The sequence below is a fragment of the Microtus pennsylvanicus genome, chromosome 7, assembly GCF_037038515.1.
Source record: "Microtus pennsylvanicus isolate mMicPen1 chromosome 7, mMicPen1.hap1, whole genome shotgun sequence".
NCBI lineage: Eukaryota > Metazoa > Chordata > Mammalia > Rodentia > Cricetidae > Microtus > Microtus pennsylvanicus.
This window is the reverse complement of record NC_134585.1, coordinates 114,149,938-114,176,267: the sequence shown is the minus strand read 5'-3', so window position 1 is coordinate 114,176,267 and position 26,330 is coordinate 114,149,938. Positions and strand designations below refer to the sequence as shown.

Here is a 26,330-nt window from a genome sequence, read left to right as displayed (position 1 = left end):
TTTTTTTTACACTTTTAAATATATCTTTATTTCTCAAACTCAAAGCTTTATTTCATCAAGTTCTAATACATTTGCACTGATAAGAAATCTCATCTGCATCAAGAAAGAAGATGAGTGACCATTACCAAGGAGGAAGAACTACTAAGGAACACTTTGGGTTTATGCAAATATGGAAACGGATAGCTTCTGGTGTAGTCCAATGGGCATTTTTATTTTCATCCATATTAATTTGGAAATAAATAGATGCTTCGGGAAAATTAAGTGTTCGTGCATACATACACACAAAGGTCAGATAGCTGGATTCTCTTTTGTAAAGACCACAAATCATGTTAATCAGCTCCTTCCTCTTTAGTGGATGGTCACCTCATCTTCCTGTGCAAGCACACATGAGAATTTGCACCAAATCTCAATAGCCCAGGCAAACTCCAGAACTCTTGTAAGCTTATAAAGTATTTTTTTAAAGTGATAGGTAAACAAGATGAAGGCACTTGAATTCACCAAAAAAAAAAAAAAGTAATTTTCTTTCCTCGGAGAGTCCCACAAATAATCCTGAGAGGTCACCAGGATGTTAAAGAGCCTCTCCTCCACCCTCTAGATTCAATTGGTTAAATTAGACTACATTCCAAAATCGGCTGTGAAATTCTGTCTCAGAATAATGATGTAAATCCAACTTTGAAAATTAGGAAATCTTTCAATTTCTAGAACCACCCCCAAGGGTTTTCCCCAGTGTAGGGTCCATTAGACACCCAGGAAGCAATGCCCTAGAGCCGTCAGGACCGCCTCATGCTTGGATAATGATACTTTAGCCCCGCCTCTAGAAGATAGCATTTGAACTAAGACTAGCAGGGTCCTGACACAGGGCCCCAGCCTAAGAAAAGATCATTAGCAGTGTCCTGAAACAGGGTCCCAGTAAAAGAAAGAGCACTAGAAGAAAGATCAAAGTCGGTTCCGAAAGGCACCATTTCCCAAAACTAAAGCAGTACTGGGTAAAATCCTAAACCACCATGACGGGGCTAGCGCCAAACCAGCTAGAAGGCAAGTAGACTGTGGGGCTTAGCAAGGCAACTCTTGCTGCAATACCACAAGGCACAGATCCACACACAGCTCGCTAAAGACACAAGTTCCCAGTTAAGTCAAACAGGAGGGGGAGAACACTGGAAAGCCAAAAAAAAAAAAAAGTCAAGAACCAAGACAAACATTTTCCCTACTCAACTCCACTCCTCACCAGATCCCAGGTGTAGGCCATGCCTCCCCCCAGTCCACAAGCAGTCACCGGGAATGTGATTTAGAGGAGTTAAGAATTAGAGTCTCAGCTCAGCAATGCAATGACTGATCAGGGAACAGCATCTTCTTGCCAGGGTAAGGAAGAGAGTGAGCCTGGAGCTCAAGGCCAAGAACCAAGCTTGCGTGCGTGCGTGCGTGCGTGCGTGCACTCAACGGCAAAGGCACTGTCTTCATCCCAGCTGTCACTGACTCTGAAGAGAAGACTGGGAGAACGGACTCAGAGCGTGCACCTGCCCTTCAGTGCCCTCTGCCAAGGCCAAGTCTCACATTACCCAACACACACACACACACACACACACACACACACACACACACACAAAGAGGAGCCGCTGGAGTCACTACAAGTAAGGGTGTCTGGTACGTATGTGAGCAGCACAGTCTCTGAAATACAGGGTTCCCTGGCCTATTTCTGGTCTGGCAGACGGTTCACAGAGCAGGTAGATATACCTCTAAGTCCAGACATGCACAACCTAGGAGTCATATCTTAAAAACGGAGCTCTGGTCAAAGCAACTTTTTACCATGATGGTTCTAGAACACACATCAATTCTCAAACTACAAAACAGCTGGGCAAGCGAAGAAACTACCAAGAGGGCCATCAGATAGTGGTGGCTTACAATGCCTGTGTCTCTCTCTCCATCCTCAGGGGACTATGGCCAGACTGGAGGGGGAAAAAAAGTGTATGTAAAGCAGAAAGAATTCCAAAAAGACACCGGATGTTTTTCCAGTGCCCCACTGGTCCCCGACCTCCTTGGTCAAAGCAATTCTGATTTCTGCCTCTGTTAGCAAGTATTTCTATTGAGGGCGGCTCCAACCCACTTCAAAAGCTCTGATTAAACCAACCTATTTCTGCGCAAGCATCTTCTCATTTCACTACAATGGCAGCATCCTAAGGTCATGGATGACCGATGATTTTCAAAGCTAGGTTGGCTTTTCATTACCTTCCAAAGCGGAAGCAGCTCGGGTCCCCTCACAGAACTCAAAGCCAGGAAATTCACAAATAACGAAGATTCACAGGGCAGTAGAAACTAGTTATACTAAGTGGCTTCTGGAGGCCAGTGAAGATGCACCTCAATCAACTCTTAAGGGGAGCAATATAGCACATTCCAGAAGAAACTTGAAAACACAGCACTAGAAAAGGGCCAGCCACTTCATTTGTACTAAACCTTTTTGCAAGAAGATAACTAGGTTGTTTAAAGCAGATATAAAACAAGCGCCCAGATCTTTGGATTTTTTTTTATGGTTGCTGGAAGTCAAAACTGAGCTCATGGATCTTATGGAATGACTTTAGAAATCAAGCTTGCTGGCAATACCGAATGCTTTTCCCACTGGTGTCCTAATGCCATGCCTTCTAAACTATCCCACAGAAAGTTCCAAAGGGCGAAATCTCTCCCCTGAACCTACTAGGTAAGGTGACAGTCACCTCGATCTCTCCCCGTGGCCTGCTGGCTTTGGACCAGCAAGTAACACTGTTTTCCTTCTAAAGTGCAGAACATAAACATGATGCTTAAATCTACAGAGTAAGAAGGGTCATTCGTCGCCTTCTTGACTCCTCCCCAAACACAGCAGAGTGATGTCAAAGCGCCTTGGTAGCTAGAACACATAAGGCCAGATGACACTAACGCCCTACTTCCCTGCGACTTGGAGAGAGCAAGTGAAATTCAAGAGTGGGCCCACTGTCACTCTTTTCTCCGGAAATTCCCGAATTATCCTGCTGTGAAAAATATATAGGGAATGAAATCGCTATTTTTAAAGGGATTGGAGAAGAAGGGGCCAATGTACTCCAGCAAAACAGCTGTCATGCTGGGAATGATGTCCAAAAAAATTGGGCTTCCAGTTAAACCACAGGAAGAACCTCATGTCAGATACGACAGTGACTCTAAACACAACACAGCCCTTACTCTCAGAAAGATCAAACAAGAGTCGGTCATCAGAGAGCCAATAAAGGGGGAAAAAACATATCATTCAATAAGAACTCCTTATAGAAAAAAACAAAAACAAAACATTCGTGTTTCCTATTGACAACCGCCACCCGCCACCACCACAATTCTACTAACATTATGTTCCACATTTTATTTTGTTTTCAAGTTACATTTCAAGAAAAGGTCATTTTTTTTCTCTCCACAATATCTCAAAACTCCTTGATATAGCCCAGCATCTACCATAAACCACTTCCAACCAGATCTCAAGTCTTCAGCTATTGGCTTTGGTTTATTGATGAATGAAATTCTCAGCTCTGCGGACAGGGACTAGACAGACACACTCAGTCCCGTGAATGAAAACTCAGTCACAAAGAGCACCCTGGTGGTTTTTTTTTTTTTTATCAGTTTGAGGGCCGACTACAACCGACACAATAGGAGACTATCGGCACAGCTTGCGGGGTAGCGGCTGAGAATCCTAAAGGAAAGCCTGCAGAGGACTGTAGGCTTAGCCAAGAAGAGCGCCTCGAACACTTCTCAGGTGCCACCCGACTCTCCCCACCTCAGAGACTGCGCAGAGTTCAAATCCCATGTGCTAATGTCTGGGAAGGGACACGTTAGTGACTATCTTAGAAAGATGGAGAGAGGTCACACTTCCTATTGCATCTTCCAGAGTGGCACTATGATACGGGTCCTTTTAGGGTTGGCTCAGGATAGTCTGAGGACCTAGTCCAATGGGTTCACAAAGAAAAGCAGAGTCAGAGCTGAGCTCCCCTTTAAAAGCCAAACACCTATATCTATAGGAGGAGGCTCTCCTACCTGAGAGCCCCTGCCCTAAATGGGTTCCCACTACGGAAACCCGCAGGTCTTAAGGTTAGTTACAAGGCAGCCATGTAGGATAAGGCTGGCTGTAGGTAACTGGAGGATGGGCAATGTAATAGTTGTTGAAGTTGCCGTCGCTGACATAAGGAGCTGGCTGGTAGTAACAGGTGACATTGGTGGCGCTGGGGATGATGTTTTGTTCTGCCAGCACTCGCAAGGCCAGGAGAGAGATGAGGTTCAGGGTCTGCCTGCGTTCATGCCCCATGAGGCACACGGTGCTTTCATTCACAACCCTGCGAAGAATCATGAGGTAGTCGTACTTGCTTCTCTCTTCTTCGGCGAAGTGGTTTTGAAGGTAGGTCTCCAGCTTCCTCTGCTGTTCCAGGATGTCCGGGAAGTCGATGAAAAACCTGGAGCACATGTAACGCTCGAGAGTCTTGATTTCCTCCTGGTCCGCAGGCCTGAAGTCCCGCACCAGGAGGTTGCTGTACTTAAGAAGACCCCCGCCTCGGATTTCCTCAGGGTTCTTGGTGGCGATCAGCCGGTTCTGGAGATGGTCAAAGGCTTCCTCAAAGTCCCCGTACACACTCTCCCCGATCACGGTGGGGTGGAAATGCTCAGAGATGGGATTATTGGAGCAGTCATAGAAAAAGAGCAAAGAGTCTAGGATGATCTGAAAGGAGTCCACGCTGAACTCAAACTGGCGCCGGATGGAGTCAACAAACTTGAGCTCCACGTTCCTGCCGTTCTTGTTGGAGAGGGAAATCAGGCTCCAGCGGTCTGCGTCTGTGCAAACCTTCACCAGCTTCTGCACATAGGCCTCCTTCAGGGTGACCGGGCTGATTTTGAGCTTGTTCACGCCCTCCGGCAGAAAGTTCAGAAGGGAACACAAGACCACATCTCTCACCAGCTGAAATTCTACCTCTGTGGGAAGAGCCACGTGAAAGATGAGATCCAGATCTTTGCAACCCAGGCCGTTGTCTTTGACCAAAACGTGGCCAGCCGCAGAGCCATTCAGTCGGACGTCCTGAACCTTGATGCCCGCCTCCTCCAGCCGACTGCGGACAGTCTGGACAATGTCCTTAAGGGTGATCTCCAAGGTTGGAAAGTTGCCTCGTCCATGGATGGGCACGACCTCAGTCAGGACCTCGTGCAGCCGGCTAACCTGATCCCAGTTGAGCACGCTGAGGGACTCACAGTCCCTGGTACTGCTGCCCTCCTCTGCCATCTTGGGGGATGTTCTGGCCAGGGGGAGCTGAAAAGGGGCAAGAGACAGAGTTAGGATTCACATGGGCAAGGCAAAACCAGCGGAGGAGCTCAAAGGTACCAAATGATCACCTTCCTGTAAAATAGCCATCTACAATGCCTGCTAATCAGCATGGCGGTGAACACCAAACACATTAAGCACCACGAACGCGCAAGCTTCATTCTGCAGCAGGGTGGATGAGAGCGTTGCTTTGTTTTGTGTGGGTGCTCTCGCTGTGGGTGATCTGCTTGTCCTATGTGGGGGAGGGGTGGAGAAGGCTGCTTTGTGTGAAAAGTAGACGGCTTAACCACGTCACCCAAACAACATTAAAGAGCCTATAACAGTGCAGATAAATAGAACCTGTTATTGTGGGATATTTGTGCACTGTGTGAAGCTACACTGCTGTGATTGGTAGTAAAGAGCTGAATGACCAATAGCAAGGCAGGAGGCATAGGTGGGACTTCCTGGCAGAGAGAGATGTAGTAGATGAATCTCGGCATGAAACAAGTCAGACACACAGAATGGGATAGAGGTAAAATGTAGATTAATAAAAATATGGGATGACTTGAGTTATAAGAGCTATTTAAAAACAAGCCTAAGCTAAAGGCCAAGCTTTCCTAATTAATAAGTCTCTATGTTATTTGGAAGCAGGCTAGTGGGATGGAGAAAGACTTGCTACAATGTGTGTGTTTTCCTAATTTTCTCTGGTTTCTATAGAAGTTACTTCTGCTTTTAGCTCCCTAACTACATTTTAAACCGGTAGATACCTAAAACCTACTACCCAGTGCAATACAAACAAACACATGCACGTACACACACACACACACACACACACACACACACACACACGCCACTGCTCCATTTGTTGCACCACTTCCTTTTCATATATGGGCCTAATCTATCCTACAACAAATACTACATCATCTTGGACAGACCAGAGCTGTTTGTAGGACGACAGCAGTGGTCAACCAGAAGTCAGATCAGCTTTGCAGTTGAGCATCCTTCAGCAAGGATGCAAAAGATGCAAAAGAGCCTCAGGGCAGGCGAACTTCCAAAGGCCTTCCGCAGAAGCATTCCTTGAAGCTCCTTTAGGGGAATAAAGTTAAAACTGAATCCAAGCCGGGAAAGAAAGCAGTTCTCATACTTCACACACCAGAACCACAAAGTTTCCCAATAATTGTGTGCATGTGTGCATACAGCGTGCCAGGGACTGAACCCTGGCCCATGAGCATGCCAACAAAGTGCCTACCACTGAGCACTTTAGTAACAGGGAAGTAGATCTTATTTTAAAGAAGATCAAAATGATGGCCTACCAGAAATCCTAATACATAGAAGCAAAACATTGGTATCTCAGAAACCCAAAGAGCTTGTGTCCTCACATTGACTGGATGTCATCTAGACAGACACAGGTTGAAACAAGAGGTCTTGGTGCAGTCTCCCAATTCCACCATGAATGAAAGGTTTCCCCCTGCAAAGTTCTATGCAGACAAAAATTCACCCGGCCCCAGTTTCATTGCTTGGAAACTGCCACGTTTTAATGCGCATCAGTGCACTCTCCTTGGGCTCGACATAGATTTTGAGCCTGCCCTGGTCCAGAGATTTGTGGCTGTAACAGTGCCAGAGTCCCACTAATCACATGGGGATGAGCTTTTACAGCACCCAAACAGTGCCAGGGTCCCACTAGTCCTGTGGGGATGAGCTCTTACAGCACCCTAACAGTGCCAGGGTCCCACTAGTCACATGGGGATGAGCTCTTACAGCACCCTAACAGTGCCAGGGTCCCACTAGTCACATGGGGATGAGCTCTTACAGCACCCTAACAGTGCCAGGGTCCCACTAGTCATGTGGGGATGAGCTTTTACAGCACCCTAACAGTGCCAGGGTCCCACTAGTCATGTGGGGATGAGCTCTTACAGCACCCTAACAGTGCCAGGGTCCCACTAGTCACATGGGGATGAGCTCTTACAGCACCCTAACAGTGCCAGGGTCCCACTAGTCCTGCGGGAATGAGCTTTTACATCACCCTAACAGTGCCAGGGTCCCACTAGTCCTGCGGGAATGAGCTTTTACATCACCCTAACAGTGCCAGGGTCCCACTAGTCCTGCGGGAATGAGCTTTTACAGCACCCTAACAGTGCCAGGGTCCTACTAGTCCTGTGGGGATGAGCTCTTACAGCACCCTAACAGTGCCAGGGTCCTACTAGTCATGTGGGGATGAGCTCTTACAGCACCCTAACAGTGCCAGGGTCCCACTAGTCATGTGGGGATGAGCTCTTACAGCACCCTAACAGTGCCAGGGTCCTACTAGTCATGTGGGGATGAGCTCTTACAGCACTCTATCACAAAGATCGTTGACAGTATAATACTCCAACCCAAGGTGGTGTGTCATCTACACAACTCTGGTGGAAGGAAGTCAATACAACACACAGACAAAAGACAGACTGTCTCTATTGGGGCCAAAAGGAAATCCACGAAAGTGATCGGTTACAGAGAGGGGACATAAGATAACAAAGCCATGGTGAGCTGTTGCTGGAACAACAGAGGAAAGAAAAGCAGCGTATGGCTAGAAATGGCAATAATCTGGGGGTGTCAGGAGCTTCTCAGGTCAGCACAGTAACACACAAGTTCAACGTCTGTCAATTAGCTCAGCTGGAAATGGCCAGCCTCCCCAGGATCAAAACAGTCTCTAGTGGGCTCTGGGGTGAGTGTCCCCCCACTTGCTATAGAAGAGCATTTGTCAAGGGGAAGGTGAAAGAGTCTGCAGCTATTTAGACCATCTGAGGGTAGCCCACCCCGGTGACAGACAGCAAGCACAGCCTGTGATGTACACCTAACATCTATTGTGCCTGGCATTTGCCTTCAAGCCAGATTTGGGACAGCTGACTCTCTTCTCTGAGCTCACTATACTTGGTGGTTCTTTTTCTTTCTTTTTTTTTTTTTTCCGTGATCAGTATCTATACAGTAGACTTGTGTCTGGAAGACTCAGGAAGGTATAATGGTCTGAGCCTTATCTGGAGACATAGCTAGAAGCTAGGCCTGCAGTCTGATGAGGTGGGTTTCAGTCAGGCCTGTTGGCTGAGTGGCGTTATGCTGTCTGTCACCTGTTACACTTCCCAAGGCTCACAGGTTTGGCACAGGTCTGATAACTCCCAATGTGGTCAGCACATGAGATGCAAAGAAAATATTGTAAAAAGGCTCCAAAAAGAACCCTAGCAATGTTACAGCATAGAATAATTGCAGGAAAGGCCTTTGCTTCAAGCTTTTAAAAAAAAATTAAAAAGGCCAAAAGAAAAGTAATTTATATAGGGCTAAAGTCAGAGCTGTTCTAGAACATGAGAGAAGGCTATCTGGGGACCACAGAGAACCTAGCAGTCACAACTCTCCCCTTTGGGGTAAGAAGTATATGTGTGAAGATTTTCACACAGTTTTAAATTGGCAGCAAATTTGAAGTTGAAACCTATGTTAGACTGGGTATCTGTAAGGGCCACATGAGATAAGGGGTGGAAACAGCCCGAAATGTTCTGGAAATGGAAAGGAGGTAACCAGCTGTAAGAGGGGGGAAAGAGCCGTGAAGATAAGAATTGCAATTGGAACTGCACAAATTGTTGGGACAGAATTTTCAAACTACGTAAATCAAACACGTATGAAGATTTAGTATAAAGAAGGAAGTGTTTCAAAACAGTAAGCAAAATTATGCATGGGGGCTGGGAGAGGAGGATTTTAAGTTTCAGACTAGCTTGGGTCAAATAGAGAAATCCCAACTCAAACAATAAATAACCCATAAATAAAAAAAATGGTGCTGAGAAATAAACAAACAAATAAATAAACAAATATCTGGATCCTTCATTTATATATTTTTAAAAGCTGCCGGAAATCTCCTGCTAAAATAAGATCTAGTTGGTCAGGACAGGGACTAAAGACTAAGATCAAGTTCAGTGGTTCTCAACCCTTTCTAATGCTTCATCCTTTAATACAGTCCCTCATGTTGTGCTGACCCCCAACCATAAAAATTATTTTCATTGCTACTTCATAACTGTAATTTTGCAACTGTTATGAATCGTGATGTAAATATATCTGTTTTCCGATGGCCTTCGGTGACCCCTGTGAAAGGTGACCCCAGAGGAGTCCTGACCCACAGGTTGAGAACCACTGATCTCGTTGGTTGGGTTGGGACTAAAAAGAACTTGAGGAGTAACTAAAGAAAACCCAGAATTTCTACACAAATTCACACAGTAGGCAAGCCTTGAAGCCTTCTTAGACCACAGAAAACCAGTCACTAAACCAGGCAGCTTTGGCTACACAAAAATTAAACTATTTACATGGTACAAAACATTCAGAAGGCATACGTAAACAAACATTCATAACTTTAGGCAAAGTATTCATTTCTTTAGTAAGGAAGAAGTCATAAATGCAAGACCCCAAAAGAGAAAGAGGAAGGAGTATAAACAGTGGCTCAGACACAAAATACTCAACCTCACTCAGAGGGTGAGCAACCTAAAACCCCAGTGCCTGGTTTTCACCCATGGTGGCAGCTCAGCTCCTGTGTGGGCCAGCAGACGCCTCTGGTGCACGGTCCCTGGGCTCTTAGAAGAGCTAGGTGAGACGCTCAACTTTCAAATTCCACTATCCTTTGATGTGATCCTTCTACTTCTATCCAGTCTCTAAATTTTAGGCTAGTTGCACGTATGCACAGAGACAGGCATTGGTGGACAGTCAGGAGGCTGGGAGGACACATGGCCAACAGCAGAAGGGGGTGAAATGATTTCATGTGTGTGCACAGCTGTGCACAGACGCCTGCAGTTGTTCAAAAGGAGGGTGCCTGCGCCGTGTGTAAGAATGACTCATGAGTGGGAAAGTGGAAAACCTGTGCACACAAAACTTCATGCCTAAACAAGCACACACGCAACTCAGTCTCTACTGAGCGCCATCTTGAGCTTGGCATGGGAAAGGAGGCATTTTATACCCTTTGGACTTAGAAGCACTCACTGATAAAAATTAAAAATCTCATGAAGCACATTCTAAGATCTTTATCTTTTGAGAATTCTACTCGGCTGCTCCCTGGTGTCTGATTTCTTCGGTTCCCTTCCCTGCCCTCCTTCTCCTATCTATGCACCAAATCAATCAAGTCAATTTGGAAGCTTTCCCTGCTGGCCTCTGCAGGGGATGCGGGAAGAGGGGGACTGCCTTCTGTCAAGTTTCTACCAAACATACTCTAAAATAAAAAGACATCCATTGTTTGTGTTAAAAGAACAACTCAAAGTAACAGGCCTGTTCAACTCACACTATCTACCCAATGTTCTGTATCAAAACACTTTTTCAACCATTTCCCAGGGCAGCTACTTCTCACTTCAGATTGTCAAAGCTGCCCTTGTTATGCCCTTCCGCCCTTGCTACGCCGTCTTGCTGATTATTAGCTAACAGTGGCAAGAACGTTTTTTTAAGGCAGTATGTACATTTTCAGGAACTCAAGAGTCTTATGTTGGCATCTTCCATATGAATTTCTGTGGATAGAATTATGAAGAGTGGAGTAAACTCTGAGGGGAAAAATGGGAATCCATAAAAAGCAGACTATGGGACATGGGCTGATGTCACATCCAGAGTATGGCCTTTAATTCTCTCAATTTACCATAACTTAGTTACAACGAAGCTGAGCTGACCCAATGTACTTATAAATTTACCTATGGAATTCTTAGCTCATAAGAAAAGTAGAAATTCTTAAGATATTTGGCAGTGGGGTGTGGTGTTGGTGGTACTGGAGAGACTGCTTAGTGGCTGAGCGTGTAGTGTTCTTGCACAGCTCTTGGGTCTGGCTATACTAGTACCCATACTGGGTGACTCACAACCATCTGAAAGTCAAGCTTCAGGGACTCTAACTCCCCCCCTTGCTTTCCCAGGGTATTTGCACTCACAGGCACAGATCTACACGCAGACACATACATACCCACATAATTAAAAATGAACAAATTTCTAAATATATATAAATATTCTTGTAACTATTATTGAAAACCAGATGATTTCACATATCAAAAGTATATTCCTACATTACTTCAACATTGGTTTTACAAGAATAAACCCAATTTGCAGCCCCGGGTGCTTAGATAACACACTAGGCCTTGGTTCAGCAGTTTCAGTTCTAATTCTGCTTTTAAATCAACACTTATGTAAGCTCCAAATAAAAGAATCACATGAAACAAACATGCTCAGCTCATGAAAGGTCCCGGTTAAAGGCAAATTCTAGTTAGCAGAACTAACACAATAGTGGCTAGGAAACAAATTAACTTGAAGTCCAGTAATTTCAAAACAAAGTTGGAGAACCAGATCCATTGTGGTTATACAAAGAGCAACGGTGGGCACACTGATTTGAAAATCCAGGCACTTCTATAAGCCTGGATGGCCAAATGCCTACTCAGTTCACAATATTTGTTTTTAAATAATTTTTATTTTATTTTATATGTACATATTTATTTCATATGTATGGGTGTTTTGCCTGCATGTATGTCTATACACCACCACATATGCAGTATCCAAAAAGACCAGCAACAGGCTTGAACCCCCTGGAACTGGAGCCACAGGTGGTTTTGAGCTTCCCTGTGGGTGTTGGGCCTCAAACTCAGGTCCTCTGGAAAAACAACCAGCGCTCTTAACCACTAAGCCATCTCTCTATCCTCACAATATTTAATCCTTTTGATGGTCTGATTACTGGTGAACAATTGTTTCTCTTAGGGACTCCTGGATTCCCGGGCTGCTTCTTCTTTCAAAGAAGAAACCACACATTGAGAGAAAAGGCCTTGCAGACATGGCAGCAGACATGGAGGAAGGAGATAACCTGTGCCAAAGGGTTAGCCTGAGCTCCCTGAGGTCAGGGCAGATGCTCCACTTGCTTTGCCTCACTGCCCAGAACAGAGCTATACAAGGGGGATGAGCTGTAATGGAGACTCCATTTGGATCCCTGCTGCATAGCCTACTGAGGTTTCTGGCACAGCCAGGGAGGCATGAACAGGCTCAGGCCATGCGGAGGAGGCAGATGTTTGAGATGGGGACAAGCATGCTAAGGACATTGAGGCCGCTTGCTTTCATAAAAGCCTGGGATTTGATCAACATTGAGGAGTCTTTTGGTGCCTGACATCAGGCATGGAGATCGGCCCCCGGAGTTTTTGCATGTAGAGAGATGGGTCTCTATGAAGCCAAGGAAGGTTTCTCCAGGCCTGCGATATTTAGCATGCAAGTTGTAGACGTGACTGCCTAGAAGGCATCAGGGAAACTGAGGCTAGAACTGAAGCTCTCTTACTGGAGCACGTCACTCATTCGAGATTCAGGGAAACCAAGCTACATCTTCTTCTGACTACGGTAGGTTTAAGAAAGAAAAGAAGCACCATGATCGCCTATCAACATTCTCTTGGTGGCAAAATGCTGCTGGATGCTATCTTTAGAAAATAAAACGTGCACCTCCCAGGTAAATCCTTCAGGCCAGGCTAGCAGCTACCCGTGGCAGGAACCAAGCCTGGGCACACACGCCTGAGGATTCTAATGTACCTATGAAACCACGACTCCCCCAGCCTGGGGGAGCGTGACTTCCTACAATATCTCCCACACAAACTCTTCCCCCGCCCCACTCTCCAGGGTACAAGAGAAGATTCTACAGGTAAAGGGGTCGTTTTGTTGCATCTAAAAACACCTGGGCATTTAAGCAGAAGTAAAAACGACTGAGAACAATCTTCACCACGCTGCCTCTTACCTCAGTGAGCCAGGTGAGGGAAACCCCCAGGTCAGGTTATTTCTCATTCACCATACAGCGCAGGGTCAGCATGAGTAAAAGCGAAGGAATTAGCAGGCAGAATTAGCGGCTGGGATCACTTCCCGTCTAACCCCTCACAAGCCAAACTTCCTGCATCCCCAGTTTAAACAGTATGGCTCATAAAGAGAGCAAGAACCCATCCCTGGAGCCCTGGCCCTAATTCTTGGAAATGTTGACTCCTCCCTCAGGCTTAAGGGGCCTTGATGGGCAGGAGGTTGGGGGACGCCAGGGAACACACAGATCACAAGCCCACAAGTGCACTAGATAAGTACTCCTTACTGCTGCTCAAACATTTCCAAAATACAGATTCACAGGTTCCAAGCAAAATAATAATAATAATAATAATAATAAAACAAAAACGCAAGCTGCAGCTGATCCTGACCAACTGTGGCTCCTCACCCTCACACCATCTTCTGTTAGAGTGGGTCACCCTTTACTGTCCACTTTTGTGCAAGCTTTAGAACCAAAGGACTCCAAGTAGCTTAGAGGTGACTTCCAGAGAGACACCGAAAATCACCCATGGGCCACCATGACTGGGAAGTCCCACTTCACAAAATGCAACTGCTGCACGCTTGTTATTTCAAAACAAACCTCCTCTGGTTCTTCCCACATCCTTTTCCCACCGGGTAACTTCTACCCACCCTCCAGAAGCCCCATCCAGGCTAGTACTGACAAAGACGGGGTCCTCTGGAGGCGCTTTGCATGCTAGGAGCCACCACAGCTGTGGCCAGAGGACAGGAAGTGCATCTGCATGTTCAGTCCGGAAATTTCTGCCACATCCCAGGTAGGCAGCAAGAGAGTGATGTCAGGACTTTAACCGTGTCTGATCACCCGGTTTCTACAGAAGCAGTGATGAGAGCCCAATGGCTCAGCAGGAAGGGCCACTTGCTGCCAAGCCTGCTGACCTAGGGCCAGCGTGGTGAAGAGGCCCAACTCGCACAAGCTGCCCCCTGTCATCCACCTGTGCCCTGTGATCCTCATGCGTCCTTGAAAATCTTATAAAGGAGATGCCGCTTCCCCTCATTTCAGGGGGGTACACTGGGGAACCAAGAGGACATGCACACTGTAAACTGTCAGAGGACACCCTGCCGGTACGTGGCAGCAATGTGACTAACGGGGTTTCTTATTCCTCACAGGGGGGTCGCTGAGGTGTATTACGGGGTGGGGAAAAACTTTTAAGAACTAGCGGCTCTGGTAGCCATGGGAAGGAGGTAGCACTATGCAGAAGAAACAGGAGAGAACGCAGGAAGACTGTTTCAGTCAGATGGTGGCAGAGGATTCTGGCCACCAGAGTGAGGCAAGACCAGAGGGCAGGCACTAAAAGACTGGGTGACACGCAGAACTGAAGTATCTAACGGCTCCCCCATCGTCATGATGACTTTGGGGGTGTATCCGCCTTGACTGGAGCTACCAGAACTGGAACAGTAAGCATAAGCAAGCTAACAGTTAGTGCTTCAGAGATGAAGGCCTAAGATCCCAACTTGGAGGGTGTTGCAGGAAGCTGGGGGTTGGAGAGGGGTGTGTGTGCTCATGTCAGAGACAGTAGGTTCAGAGGAACAGCGAAGCCAGAAATGGAAGGAGCCGGTCAAGAAGATGGTCTGGCAACACTGAGAGGAGACAGTAATGACGGATGGGCTTTGCCAGCAGTGGGTACTGCTCATAGAACAAACAACCATTAGGTTGTACTCTGGTTACTGGGAGATCAGAAGTGTTGATTCATGATAAAGCGACAGAACCAAAGAGATCTTCTCTACAGATGAGAGGCAAATAGGGTCACCAGACACCCCCCGCAAGGGCTAGCCTCAGACATAACTGAAAAGAGAAGCAACCTAGGATAGATCACAAGGGACCAACCTCAGACAAGTCATCTGTCACTTCCAATGCACCCATACTGTTTGACTTAAGATTCTTTTACCTGAGAGAATAGAGCCAGAACTTGTGATGTGTGTGTGTGTGTGTGTACATGTGCATGTGTGTATATGCATATATGTGTATGTATATGTATGCATATATGTATGTGTGGTGTGTATGTATATATATATATTGTGTGTATATGTATATGTAGGGGTGTGTGTGCACACGCATGCATTTAAGAAACTAAGAATTTATGTCTGCTATGTTGAGTGCTCTTCTGATGAAATACATCCAAGCTTGAGCCAAGTATTTTGACTGACCATGGACATCTACGGCCAGCGGTTGAAAAGTGAAGACCAAGACCAGGGTGGAAGTGGAGTTGGTCTTCTAAAGCACTGTCCCCCCCCCCCCCTTGGCCTTCTAAAGCCCTGTCCTCCCTCCTCCCTCTTTGACCTTCTAAAGCCCTGTCCTCCCTCCCTCCCTGGCCTTCTAAAGGTGCTGTCCCTTCTCCTCCCTCCTTGGATTCCTGGGTTTATAAAGGCCAGGAGTTATCTAGGGCCTACGGCATTTGGAAAAGCCCTTCATTTGTTGGCTTCCAGTCCCTCACCATGGCCTGAAGGGAGGAGCCACATACTGAAGACTCCTTTACAGCCTCACATGTTAAGAAATTACATCCAACTGTGCCTTTAAACCCAGCAGTCGGGATGCACATGCAGGCGGGTTTCAGTGAGTTCCAGGACAGCCAGGGCTACACAGGGAAACCCTGTCTGGAAAAACCAAAGAAAAGAAAATCAGAGGCACTTGTGTGTTTGGAGTATACAGAATAATCTAGATGAGTTAGCCCAAAAGCAACAGGATCAGATAGAGTAATGTTCTTCTTCTTCTTCTTCTTCTTCTTCTTTTTTTTTTTAGGACAATAATGTGTATTCTACACCAACTTTCTCCCAAGATGCTACTGAGATACAGTTACTCTCCAATGTCAGCTTGATGGGTTCAGAATCATCTGTGATCAACAATTCTGGGTATGTTTGGGAGAGCCTTGCTAGGGAGGTTTACCAGAGGTGGGAAAAGACCCACCCCAAATGTTGGCAGCATCTCCCCACAGGTTGGGCCTGGGACTGAATAAAGACAAGACACCAAACTGAGAACCAGTGTTCATCTCTGCTTTCTGACTGAGACAAGTTGTGACCAGCTGCCTTGTTCTCCCGTTATTGTGCCCCCCCCCCCCCCCGCCACAACCATCATAGCTTAAATCTGTGGGCCAAAATCAATCCTTCCTCCTTAGGTGGCTCAGGTCAGGGATTTTACACACCCACACATAATTAGTACAGTCCTGTTTACAATCAACCCACCCAAATGCCCATAATCCATTGTACCTCAGCTCACAAGAATAGCTGTCGCTGGTCAGAAAACGGTGCCCCAAGAAAACACTTTTGAGTCAGTGTGACACTGGACTTCACAGGTGGCTTTTTCTCCCTTGCTGTTCTAACACATTTTCTATTTTCTCAGAGTTATCAGTAGTCAGTTTGTCTACCAAAGGCAAAAGGCTTAGTCAGATTCCCATGGCAGAGGCCCGAGGCATAGGATGGGGCTGCCTTGCTCAGCAACAAGCTTCTAGAGTCTGGGGGAAACCTTCAGATTCTTGCTACCCTAGGGATGTCAACACCCAGTGGTTATCAGTAACTGGGCCCTGTCCAGACACTACCTGTACAAGACTCCAAACAGAAAGCTACTTCCCACCTTTCAAAATAGGATGCCTAAGCATGTGTGGGCAGAGAGATAATGTTGGAAGAAGTCATGGTGGGGCCAGCACAGAACAGAATCAAAACACGGAGGCAGATACTCCAAGAGGCATGACTGGGAAGGGCAAATGCTCAAGAGAATGCCCTGAAGTCACTGCAAATGTAATGTCAGAGCACAGACATTGTCAGTGGACAGCTAGGCAGAAAATATCTGATTGTTTACCCCCAAGGTGTCAATACCAAGTACCTTCCCTACAAACTGAACTAGAAATAGTAATTGCTGCTATACCACATGTTTCTCAATCAGAGACGTCACCAGTCCCGGCTCACATGAAGAGCTCTCCAAACAGAGACAGCGTTTTTGTTGTTGTTGTTTTAGAGGTAGACTGGATTAAGAAAAACAAGGCTCCTAGAGAGGAGGCTGTTTAAGGAGAACCAAGCCACAGTCAAAGGCTGTACCACCACCATCCAGCCCTCCAGCTTGGAGCCCTCAGAGTCATCAGCCATCCAAAACAAAGACTTTGGTCAGTTGAAAGTGGCTACAGCTCCTGGCTTAGTCACTAGCAGCAGCCCTGGGTCTTATCAGGAACGGGGCCAGGAACGCTTAGCTCTCAAATGCACGCTTATCAGGGTAAGACAGGTATACACACCCCATCCACAGATGTCTGAATGTGAGCTAGCCTCAGTCTTTATGCCGACGAGAACTTCACATGCCCCTCCCCCACCCCCCGTCGGATTAAGGCTATTAAAACATAGCAGGTGGCGGACCTCCTGGTCGTAGGCACTATCCAGAACAGGCAGAGAGAAACAAGCTCAAGTTAAACACGTTGTGGAGTATGCATTATGGGAAGAAACCAAACCACAGCATAGCGCTCACTTCTGTGCCAAATTTCTAAGAGCTGGTGCCTGACCAGCATAGAGCCCAGCGAGCCAAGACTCCAGGTCACCAGCATGATGGCCCTCAGACTGTCCCTAGAGATCTCCCAGACATCTCTGCCTTGAAAGCTCACCCCTCTTGCATGTTTGCTCAACTTTTTGATCGTTGCTAGGTTTTCATTAACGATACATTGTTGGCACATTTTACCTGCTGGTAAAACTCAGCCCCGGTCGCCTGCCAATCTTAGGTTTCATTTGCACTTCTTCCAGCTGTTCGCTAAGAAAAATTATTAAAACACGAGCAGCGGAGGGGGACTCAAACAGCCTGGGTGCTGGCGTCAAGCCTGCCCCGTGGGATGAATGTTGACCCTGGAAGACGGTGTGATGACCGAATTGCCGCTCATCTGTTCAGATACCCAAGTCCCTGCTGGGTTGTAAGCACCCCCCTAGACCTCTGCGGTCAGAAGGCAGAAGACAAGGGACCCCTGCCCACAGAGCTGTACACACTCTTCAGTGACTTTGCTTGGTTCACTATTGCTTCTCGCGCACATAGAATCAGGATATGAGGAAAATGTTTTTGCACATGGTCTAGCCCTGCACTGCCCAATACAGCAGAGTAGCCACGAGCCATGCAGCTCTTGAGGACTTTAAAGGTAGAATGTCCAAACAGAAGTGAATAGGGTATACAAAATGCACAACAGACTTCAGGGACTTGATACTAAGGAAGGATATAAAATATCTCTTTTACTTGTTTTCGTACTGATGACTTGACATACTGAGTTAAATAGATAAGTAGGTCTATTGTCTGAATGACTTTTTCCAGGCTTTGCTCCCATATGTCTATGGGGCAGCAATGACTGTCTGCTGTGCATGAAGATGAAGACATGAAATCCTGGCGTAGAAAAGGGACAGTCTGCAGGCTCAGTGCCCAGGTGTCGCCCCAGTGAAAGGCAGCCCACAAGGCAAGGAAGTCAGCATAAAGTCTGGAAGGGGACATAGCAGCAGCAGAGCTGAATCCTAGATTCACCGCAGAGCAAACATCCCTGTGTCTTGGCCCTACTCATCCTTCTCTAGTCCCATATTCCAGGAGACAGCGCTATAGCCTCGGGCAGCTGCAGAGTCCTGATGCCCAGCTCTAACCGAGACAAGCAGAGGCAAGGATCGCCACAGAGCATGGAGGGGCATGGAGGGGCATAGCCAGGCCAGATAGAAGCTACCTGTGAGGCCAAGTCTGGAGAGAAGTTAAGGAGACGGGATGAGATAAGGGGATTGTTTATGATTCCTGGATAATTTTCTTCCACTCATCTTTTTTTTTTTAAAAAAAATAGAGAACAGATATGGAGACAAGGGGGGAGGGACTTCATTTTTTAAAAAAAGCCCTTTAGTTCTACATTAAATTTTTGGAAACAAGAAAATATGGAAAAGAAAACCATAACATATTGGAGCAGACAGATGTGGGATAAGATGGCCCTCAAATGAGAAAAGATCTGTTGAGCCTGCAGAGGCCCCAAAGACATATTCAAACAAAGTTGGGGGGGGGGGAGATGGGTTGTATTCAATTTTTCTCCCAAATATCTAAGTCTGTATTTTGCAAGGCAAGGTAGGGACGACCTACTCATGGAACAGCACAGAAAGCATCTGGAATAGCATCTTAGAGGCCTGCAGAGAGACCTCAGGGATGGGCAGGTCCTGGGAACCTACTTGCACTCAGGACTGAGCAGTGGTCAGAGACAGGGAGGCACGCTGTTCCCCTCATCCAGTTCCTGTCTACAGTCCCCTAAACCAGGTCAGTGATGACAGTGAGAAACAAAAAGAAAAAAAAAAGAACAGTCAGCAGAGCCAGCAGCTGAGTGAACACGGAGAGAAAGGCTGAGTGAGCGAGCTGGGGTTGGGAGAAGCATGCGGCTGGGAGGGCGGGAGGGTGGAAGAGCTCAGGGGGTGGGGCTAGAGGCTGGCCGGGCTCAGGAGTTTCAGCTGTTGGTCAGTTTGCACTCCCTGCTCCTCAGCTCCAAACCTACACTGCTAAGGCGTCCCTGGAAAGACAGCCCAGAAACCGTCCAGCCTTTTAGACCCGCACTTCTGATGCAAAAACCCCATCCCGTACCTTGATCCAGGAGGAGAACGCCCACTTCATGAGGGCTTCCTTCTCTGAGAGAACAGCAGGCAGCCCTCAGCTGAATGTCCATGCATACATACACTCTCTAAGCAGGGATGAGGACTCTGCAGTGACTACAAATCCCACTTTTCTGGGGTCCATGTGCAAGGAGGGGTTGAGACAGTCAAGAGAAAAGCAAGTTCTTCAAGCACATCAAGGCAACCCGCTGCTCCCTTCCAAAGCTCTTCCAGAGGCCTTTAGCATACCATTCCCTGGGCCTCCCCAGCACCTGGCACCAAACGCCACCTAGGAAGCACTTTCTGACTCAACCACCTAAGTCATCCAAGAAATAAACACCTCACAATTTAATGACCCACAGCAGAAAATGCTCCGAAACCATAAAGCATCCTTACACACGGAGTTGCTTCGTGTCAGTAATTACTTCTTCATATTAAGTTTTTTGTTGTTGTTGTTGTTCCAAAAAGTTCTGCAAACACTTCAAGAACAAGCTACAGGGGCCAGCTGTGCAGAATACTAATTTGAAACAGTTCATAAGATCCCCTTGCAAAGTCGGGTTGTGTGAAGATGCTTTTAATATCCATTTAAATTCTAAATAAAAGCTTCCTTCCAAGGAATACATCCAATTGAAAGGTTAAAAAAGTGAGAGAAACCTTGGGTCCAAGAGATTAAGAGATAAGCTCAGGCAGCTTTAAACTCCTGAGAAGTTCTTTCAATATGGAGAAGCTGGCATCATCAAAGTACAGCCTCATGGGCTACAGTCAACACACCAAGATGGGGGAGGGCGTCTTTCCATATTTTCCTGTTTCTTCAATAATGACAGTGAGCAACAGGCCACTCTTAGGCCAGAAAACACCACACACACACACACACACACACACACACAGAGAGAGAGAGAGAGAGAGAGAGAGAGAGAGAGAGAGAGAGAGAGAGAGAGAGAGAGAGGTGTTCAGGAAGGAGATAAGAAACCCCCAAACACCAGCTTAACTCTAACAACACACCTTGGGGCTTCTACAGCTGTTCTTAGTAAAACAGGAAAAAAAAAAAAAGTCTACCCTGGGCTGCCCTTCCTTCTGACTGACTCCAGGATGGCAGAGCCAGGAAGAAAGATAAAGACAAAAGTACCACTTAGTGGATGAAGCTGGAAAGCAAGCAAGGAAATATTCAATGCAGTTTTCCAATCTGTAACAGCTGAGCCTAGCTAAGGGCCCACTTGTAAATCATCTTCATTGCTGAGCTGTTGCTGGGATGTCTAGTGGGTAGTGCAAGGCAAGGAAAATCTGCCTGGCCTTGAACCCTGGGGGATGCAGGCTATGTGTGTGCCGGACTGGGAGATGGGGTGGAGGTTGGGGGAGGCTGCATGTCAAGCTGAAGGCTTGGTGACTTACACTGGCAGAAGAGCTGAGGAGTGAACCCTTGGCATCCTCACTCACTCTGACCAACGGGCCAAGAGCCAAGCCCTTCCCTCCAGAGTTCACAAACTGAATCTCTAGACACAAGGTAGGTATTATGGGAGGAAACTCACGCTGAAAAGTGTGGCTGTTTGCTCTAGGAGTGCACAGGAAAGTTACTCACAGAAGTCGGGACCTTTCTCACGGAGCACCCCACCCCCACAATTTGAATGATAGTGAGGGACAACCTGTGCAGATACAGGGATAATTACTCCAACCATCAAAATATTCCTTCTAACATCTCCTAACTCACATCTGTGAATTCCAAAACCAAGGTGTCCCTTCGGAGACAAGGTTTCAGCTACCTGATCTCCATCCCATCTCAGCAAAGAAGAATAGCAAAGGACAGAACCACAGTTGATACAGATGCTGCAGGGAGGGGAAGGTTGAGCTTCTTTAATCCCTACTCCACACCCTTCAACTGCGGGGTAAAATGGGGGGGGGGGACACACCTCTTGTGACTTCCAGCAGGGTAGAATTCTTGGTAAGGTCCACTACCACCCTCTTGGCTGCCTGGCAAGCTTTCTGGCTCACTGGCTGGCTTGTTAAGCAAATTACACTGGAAGTTGTTGTAGCCAGCAATGGCTACCCTCACCCTCCTTCCCTGGGTAGAAGGGGCAGCTGGAAGTCTAATTTAGGAGGATCTAACCATCTTAACTTTACTTCCAGAATACCAAACTCGTCACAATTCATACGGTTTACATATATAGCTGTTCTTAACAAATCTGTTAATCTATTAAGTCTTTCGTTGTAAGCACTTTATCCTCAAATTGAGGGGGAAGGGGCTTAAGACGAGGAATTAGTCACGGCCCTGCAGAAGGGTTTCTGCACATTTAAGTGGGGAGAAGGGAGAAAAGGGGCCGAGACCACCCAGGTCTGACAGGTGGAAGTTCTGCATTCTGGAAACACCAAATAGGCATTTTCTCACTAGCTCTCCTTGACTTGGAGATCGCCCGCCTGCCCGCTCGCCAACAGTCAGAACTTAGGGGTAAGGGCTACCAGCTGGCACTGCAGGTTCCTCAACTCCTAAGGTCCTTCCTACCCTCTTAGGGGACCGCGACGCTACAGGACAGCCGCCACCAGCTAAGTCACCACCAGCACCGCTATCAGAGTCAACTAACTCTACATGGCTTCCAGCCCACGCGGTAGGCAACTTTCGATCCCCAAAGGGGAGGAACCAGGTTCCCCAGTCACCGTATTCTCGAGAAGTTTTCCGAGAGACGCGCAGCTTTTTGGCCGCGCGCGATGTCCACAGTCCCAGAAGAGAGAAGGATCTCGGCCGCCATCCTGGGCACCGAGCCTAGGAAGCTGCCCTCCCCGTCGCCTGCCAGGCTCTAGTCCCAGACCGCTGCATCTCCATCTACGCCGCTGAAACCGCGGGGTTCAAAATCGCCCGGGTTCCGGCCTTGGTGCGCGCGCCACAGAGACACAGCGCAGAGCGGGAGGACCTACTGGCAGGGGCAGGGAAAGAGCAAGAGGCGACCACCACTCACTCTCCTTTCGCCCGGCCAGCGAGAGCTCGGCGAAGTTTGCCAAACCCCAGCCGCAGTCTCCGAAAAGTTTGCGCTCCTTCACGGAGGTGGCCTGAGCCAGGGACGCTGGAGCCACGCGGGTCCCGACACCTGCCGGTATCTCCGCTCCATCTCCAAGGCATCCGGCCAGGTTATGCTGGGACGGACCCGGGAGCCTGAGTGCGTGACTCTCCGCCGGACCGCAGCAGCATCCGGACCGCAGCAGCATCCTCACACCTGAGGAGGAGGGGAGCATGGACTCACCTGGGCGCTGGAAGAGGAGGCGACACAAGCAGGTGGTTGGCGTGGGCAGCCCCCAGCAGGAGCGGCGCGGTGACTACGGCGCCCAGACAGCTGCCGCGAGTGAGCGGTCCCGCCGCCGCCCCCTCCGATCTTAACCGGCCTGACCACTCCCCCGCGGCTCCCCGCCCCTGCCCCCGCCCCGCGGCCGGCCTCCCGGGGGAGCCAGGGCGGGGCGCGCTGGCCGCGGCCCCGCAGGATCCTTGCGCCCGGCGCTAACGGCGGGGGCCGGGCGAACGCCGCCCTCTGATTGGCTCCCCGGGTCAATGGTTGCCGAGAGACAAGTAAACCTCCGGGGGCGCGAAGGGGCGGGGTGGCCCGGAGGCAGCGTTGCGCAGGCGCAATAGAGAGGAGCTGTGTCGCCACCAACTTAGGAGTTGAGGGGATACTTTTCGCTCTGTCTGCTACTCTCCTCTCCTGTGATTGCTTTCCCTTGCCCCGACTGTTCTCACCTCCTCCCCTGGCGGGTGCGTTTTCTTTCTGAGTTTTTAGCGCTCTTGGAACCAGTGCCTCCCTGGTTGCGGGAGTCGGGAGTGGAAGCCCACGCCTGTCTCGCGCGGTGTTTGTGAAGTCGGAAAACTCTTAGATGGGCCCTGGAAATCTTTCTTAGTCCTCGAGCAAATTGGCTAGAGGTGAGATCGTGGTCCTGGGGAAAAGGAAGCAGCTGATTCTCTGGCCCCGGGACCACCTGCGGTGCAGTTAGTGGACCCGGGAACCGATCGCAAAAGCCGAAAGCCCCGCAGCTTGGCTGTTTTCAGAATGTCACAGGGTTTTGTGGGCTGTTATTACTTGCCGGCGAGGGACCCCGGGACACTGCCCTTAAATCCCCTGCACGTGGTGATGGCTCTGCTTCAGAATTAAGGTTAAAGAGTGAGAATCTCCCGCACCACCTAACTGTCTGGAAGGCCTTGAGAGGAGCTGTTTTTGTTTTGGTTTGGTTTTGGGTTTTTGAGACGCTGTCTCCTGAACCCAGACAGACCTCTAGGTAGCCTTGACTGACCTTTAGTGGATTGTTCCTCCATTGTTCACCTCCCTGTGGCTGGGATTACACACCCAGCCTTGCTGACTGGCTTAACCTAGCCTCCCTAAACCTCTATTTTCCTTCTGCAGGATGGGAGTAAAGATGGGATAATATTAGGAAAATAGTTATTAATCGTGCACTACTTGGAATAAAGAGCATGCCAGATGCTATGTAAGCCAGAAAGCAGTCATTAATAAACACTTGTGGAGCTTCGTTTGCTCCTATACTGGCTACGAGGGGGTCAAGACGGCTTCCTGAACCAGTGGTCTCCTCTGCTCTCTCAGCACCCTTGCCTAGCGTGAGTGCCCTGCAGCGCCTGCTGGGCTATGAAGAGTTCCCAAGTACAGGCTTTCTCTAGTAGGGGAGTGGAATCCCAAGAAACTGTACCAGTATAAGACATCAGCATGAGAACTTACAGAGATTGGTTGTCCCTGTTCTTGAACACACATTCAGGGCGTATGGTCAGTTTTGTTGTTGATGGCGTGAGCCCTGTCAGGTCTCACAGTGTCTATTATTATGTGCAGAATGACGGGCGTGTATACTCACTGAGCTGTCACCCAGAACAATCCAGCTTAGCCATGGCCCCTGCCACTCAGTATCTCACAGGGCTACCCACATTAAGGTCTCAGTCTTTATCTATCAGTTGTACTGGTATTTGAACTAGATGTGAAATAGAGGGTGAGGATTTTTCTATGAGATTTCTCTGTTGTATGTAACGGCGACTCATTCTTCCCAACTGCATATTCATTAGATAACCAACAATTCATGTACTCAATTTCCTGTTTGGTAGACATTGCGGTTGCTTCAGGTTTTTCATGGTCCACAGTTGCTGGAGACATTCTTCTATGTGTAGATGGAGCATTCATTCTTGTCAAACACATGCTGGGGATCGGAACTTCTGATTTACAGAGTTTACACATGTTAAGCTTTACAGATATTTAATATATTTAGTAGTGAGTAATAAAAATAGCGACCAAAGGGAAAAAAACTTTTTTAAATTGAAACCATGAAACAAAAATGGATACATTTTTAAAGCTAAAGAGGCCAACTCTGTTCCCACCAGCTGTGTTTAAAATGTTTTAACCACATTTTATTGTTGAAGAGAGATGTGCACCCCACAGTGGGTGTGTGGAAGTCATAGGGTAACTTCTGGGATTGGTTCTCTCCTTCCACCGCGTGGAATCTGGGGGTAATGTCAGGTCATCATGAGACTTGGCCACAAGCAGCTTTACCCTCTAAACCAGCTCCCTGGTCCAAGTGTTTTTTTTTTTTTTTTTTAAAGACGGGGCCGTGTAGTTCATTGTAATCAAACATTATTTCTCTGGTGATCAATGTTCTGAGCAACTTTCAGATGCTTATCATCCATTATGATGGCCTTTGAAGGAAGAATCCATTCCCTCTGTTGCTTGTTGGAACTCTATAGATTCTTTACATATTCTTGAGAGAAGTCCTCTGGTATGTCTGTTCCAAATACCTTCTCTCAACCTGGGGCTGACTTACAGTTTAAAGTTAATGTTATTTTCCCATTAAAAGAATTTCTTAATTTTTAACCAGCCCAATTTATCAATCTTATCTTTAATGCTCAGAGTTTTATGTCCTGTGTAAGGAATCTCCGCCTATCCCAAAGCCACCGAGAGAATGGCCTTTGTCTTCTGAGAATTAGGTCTCAAGCCTTGAGCAAATAACTGGCCTTCTGCAAAGCTCCAGCTCAATACCAGTCAAGCCAATTATTACCTTGGCCTTTGACATGGATACTGTCATCAGAGGTAGCTATTGATCTTATTAGGTTTTAGCTAGCATGCAAATTAGTGCTTTTCACCATGCCACTTCATGCCTACATGTCTGTCAGACACTTTGGTCCCCACCCTCTCAGGTCTCCGCCAAGCCCAATCCCACCCCAGCTGGCCCCTTCTCTTTCCTGTTAGTCCCTTCTACTTTCTTACTTCAGGTAGACCTCGGAGCCTAAAGTTTGCTCTGGCCTTTGCTTAGGTGACACTTCATCAACTTCCTGAACACACTGGGTGATCCTGTGATGGGGAGATGGGGAGAAACAGACCCAGGAAAGAAACTTACCATATTCACACATGTGTACATTTTCCCTCACTTTTTAGGGTTCCTACAGCCTTTCTAAATATTTTGAAGAGTTTTATTTTAGTTTTTAGTACACTGTGTTCTTTCTACCTCATAAAACTGCGCCACCCTGAAGCTGGCAGGAGGCTCCGGAAGCCACCAGGTCCTTCCCACTGGACCTGGAACCAGATATTTAAATCATCCCTCCAAGACTCTCCGTGCCTCCTTGCCGGATTTCAGCCTCTGCTTGTGCACAGCCGATCAAAATGCTTCAAGGACCTCTTTTCTTCATTTGGTATAATCTGCTGGTTTGTGTCCAGAGAAGCCG

At 47.6% G+C, this 26,330-nt stretch overlaps 1 protein-coding gene across 1 annotated transcript; it reads right to left on the bottom strand.

Annotated features, from left to right (window-relative positions):
* On the bottom strand, positions 1 to 22,973 carry Tent5c (terminal nucleotidyltransferase 5C). Its single transcript, XM_075981794.1, has 2 exons — positions 22,876 to 22,973; positions 1 to 5,278 (listed from the first exon to the last, which is right to left on the bottom strand). Exon 2 carries the CDS (start codon positions 5,249 to 5,251, stop codon positions 4,076 to 4,078), a length of 1,176 nt encoding a protein of 391 aa, XP_075837909.1. The 5' UTR covers positions 5,252 to 5,278; positions 22,876 to 22,973; the 3' UTR covers positions 1 to 4,075.
* Between the last annotated feature and the right edge of the window lie 3,357 nt (positions 22,974 to 26,330).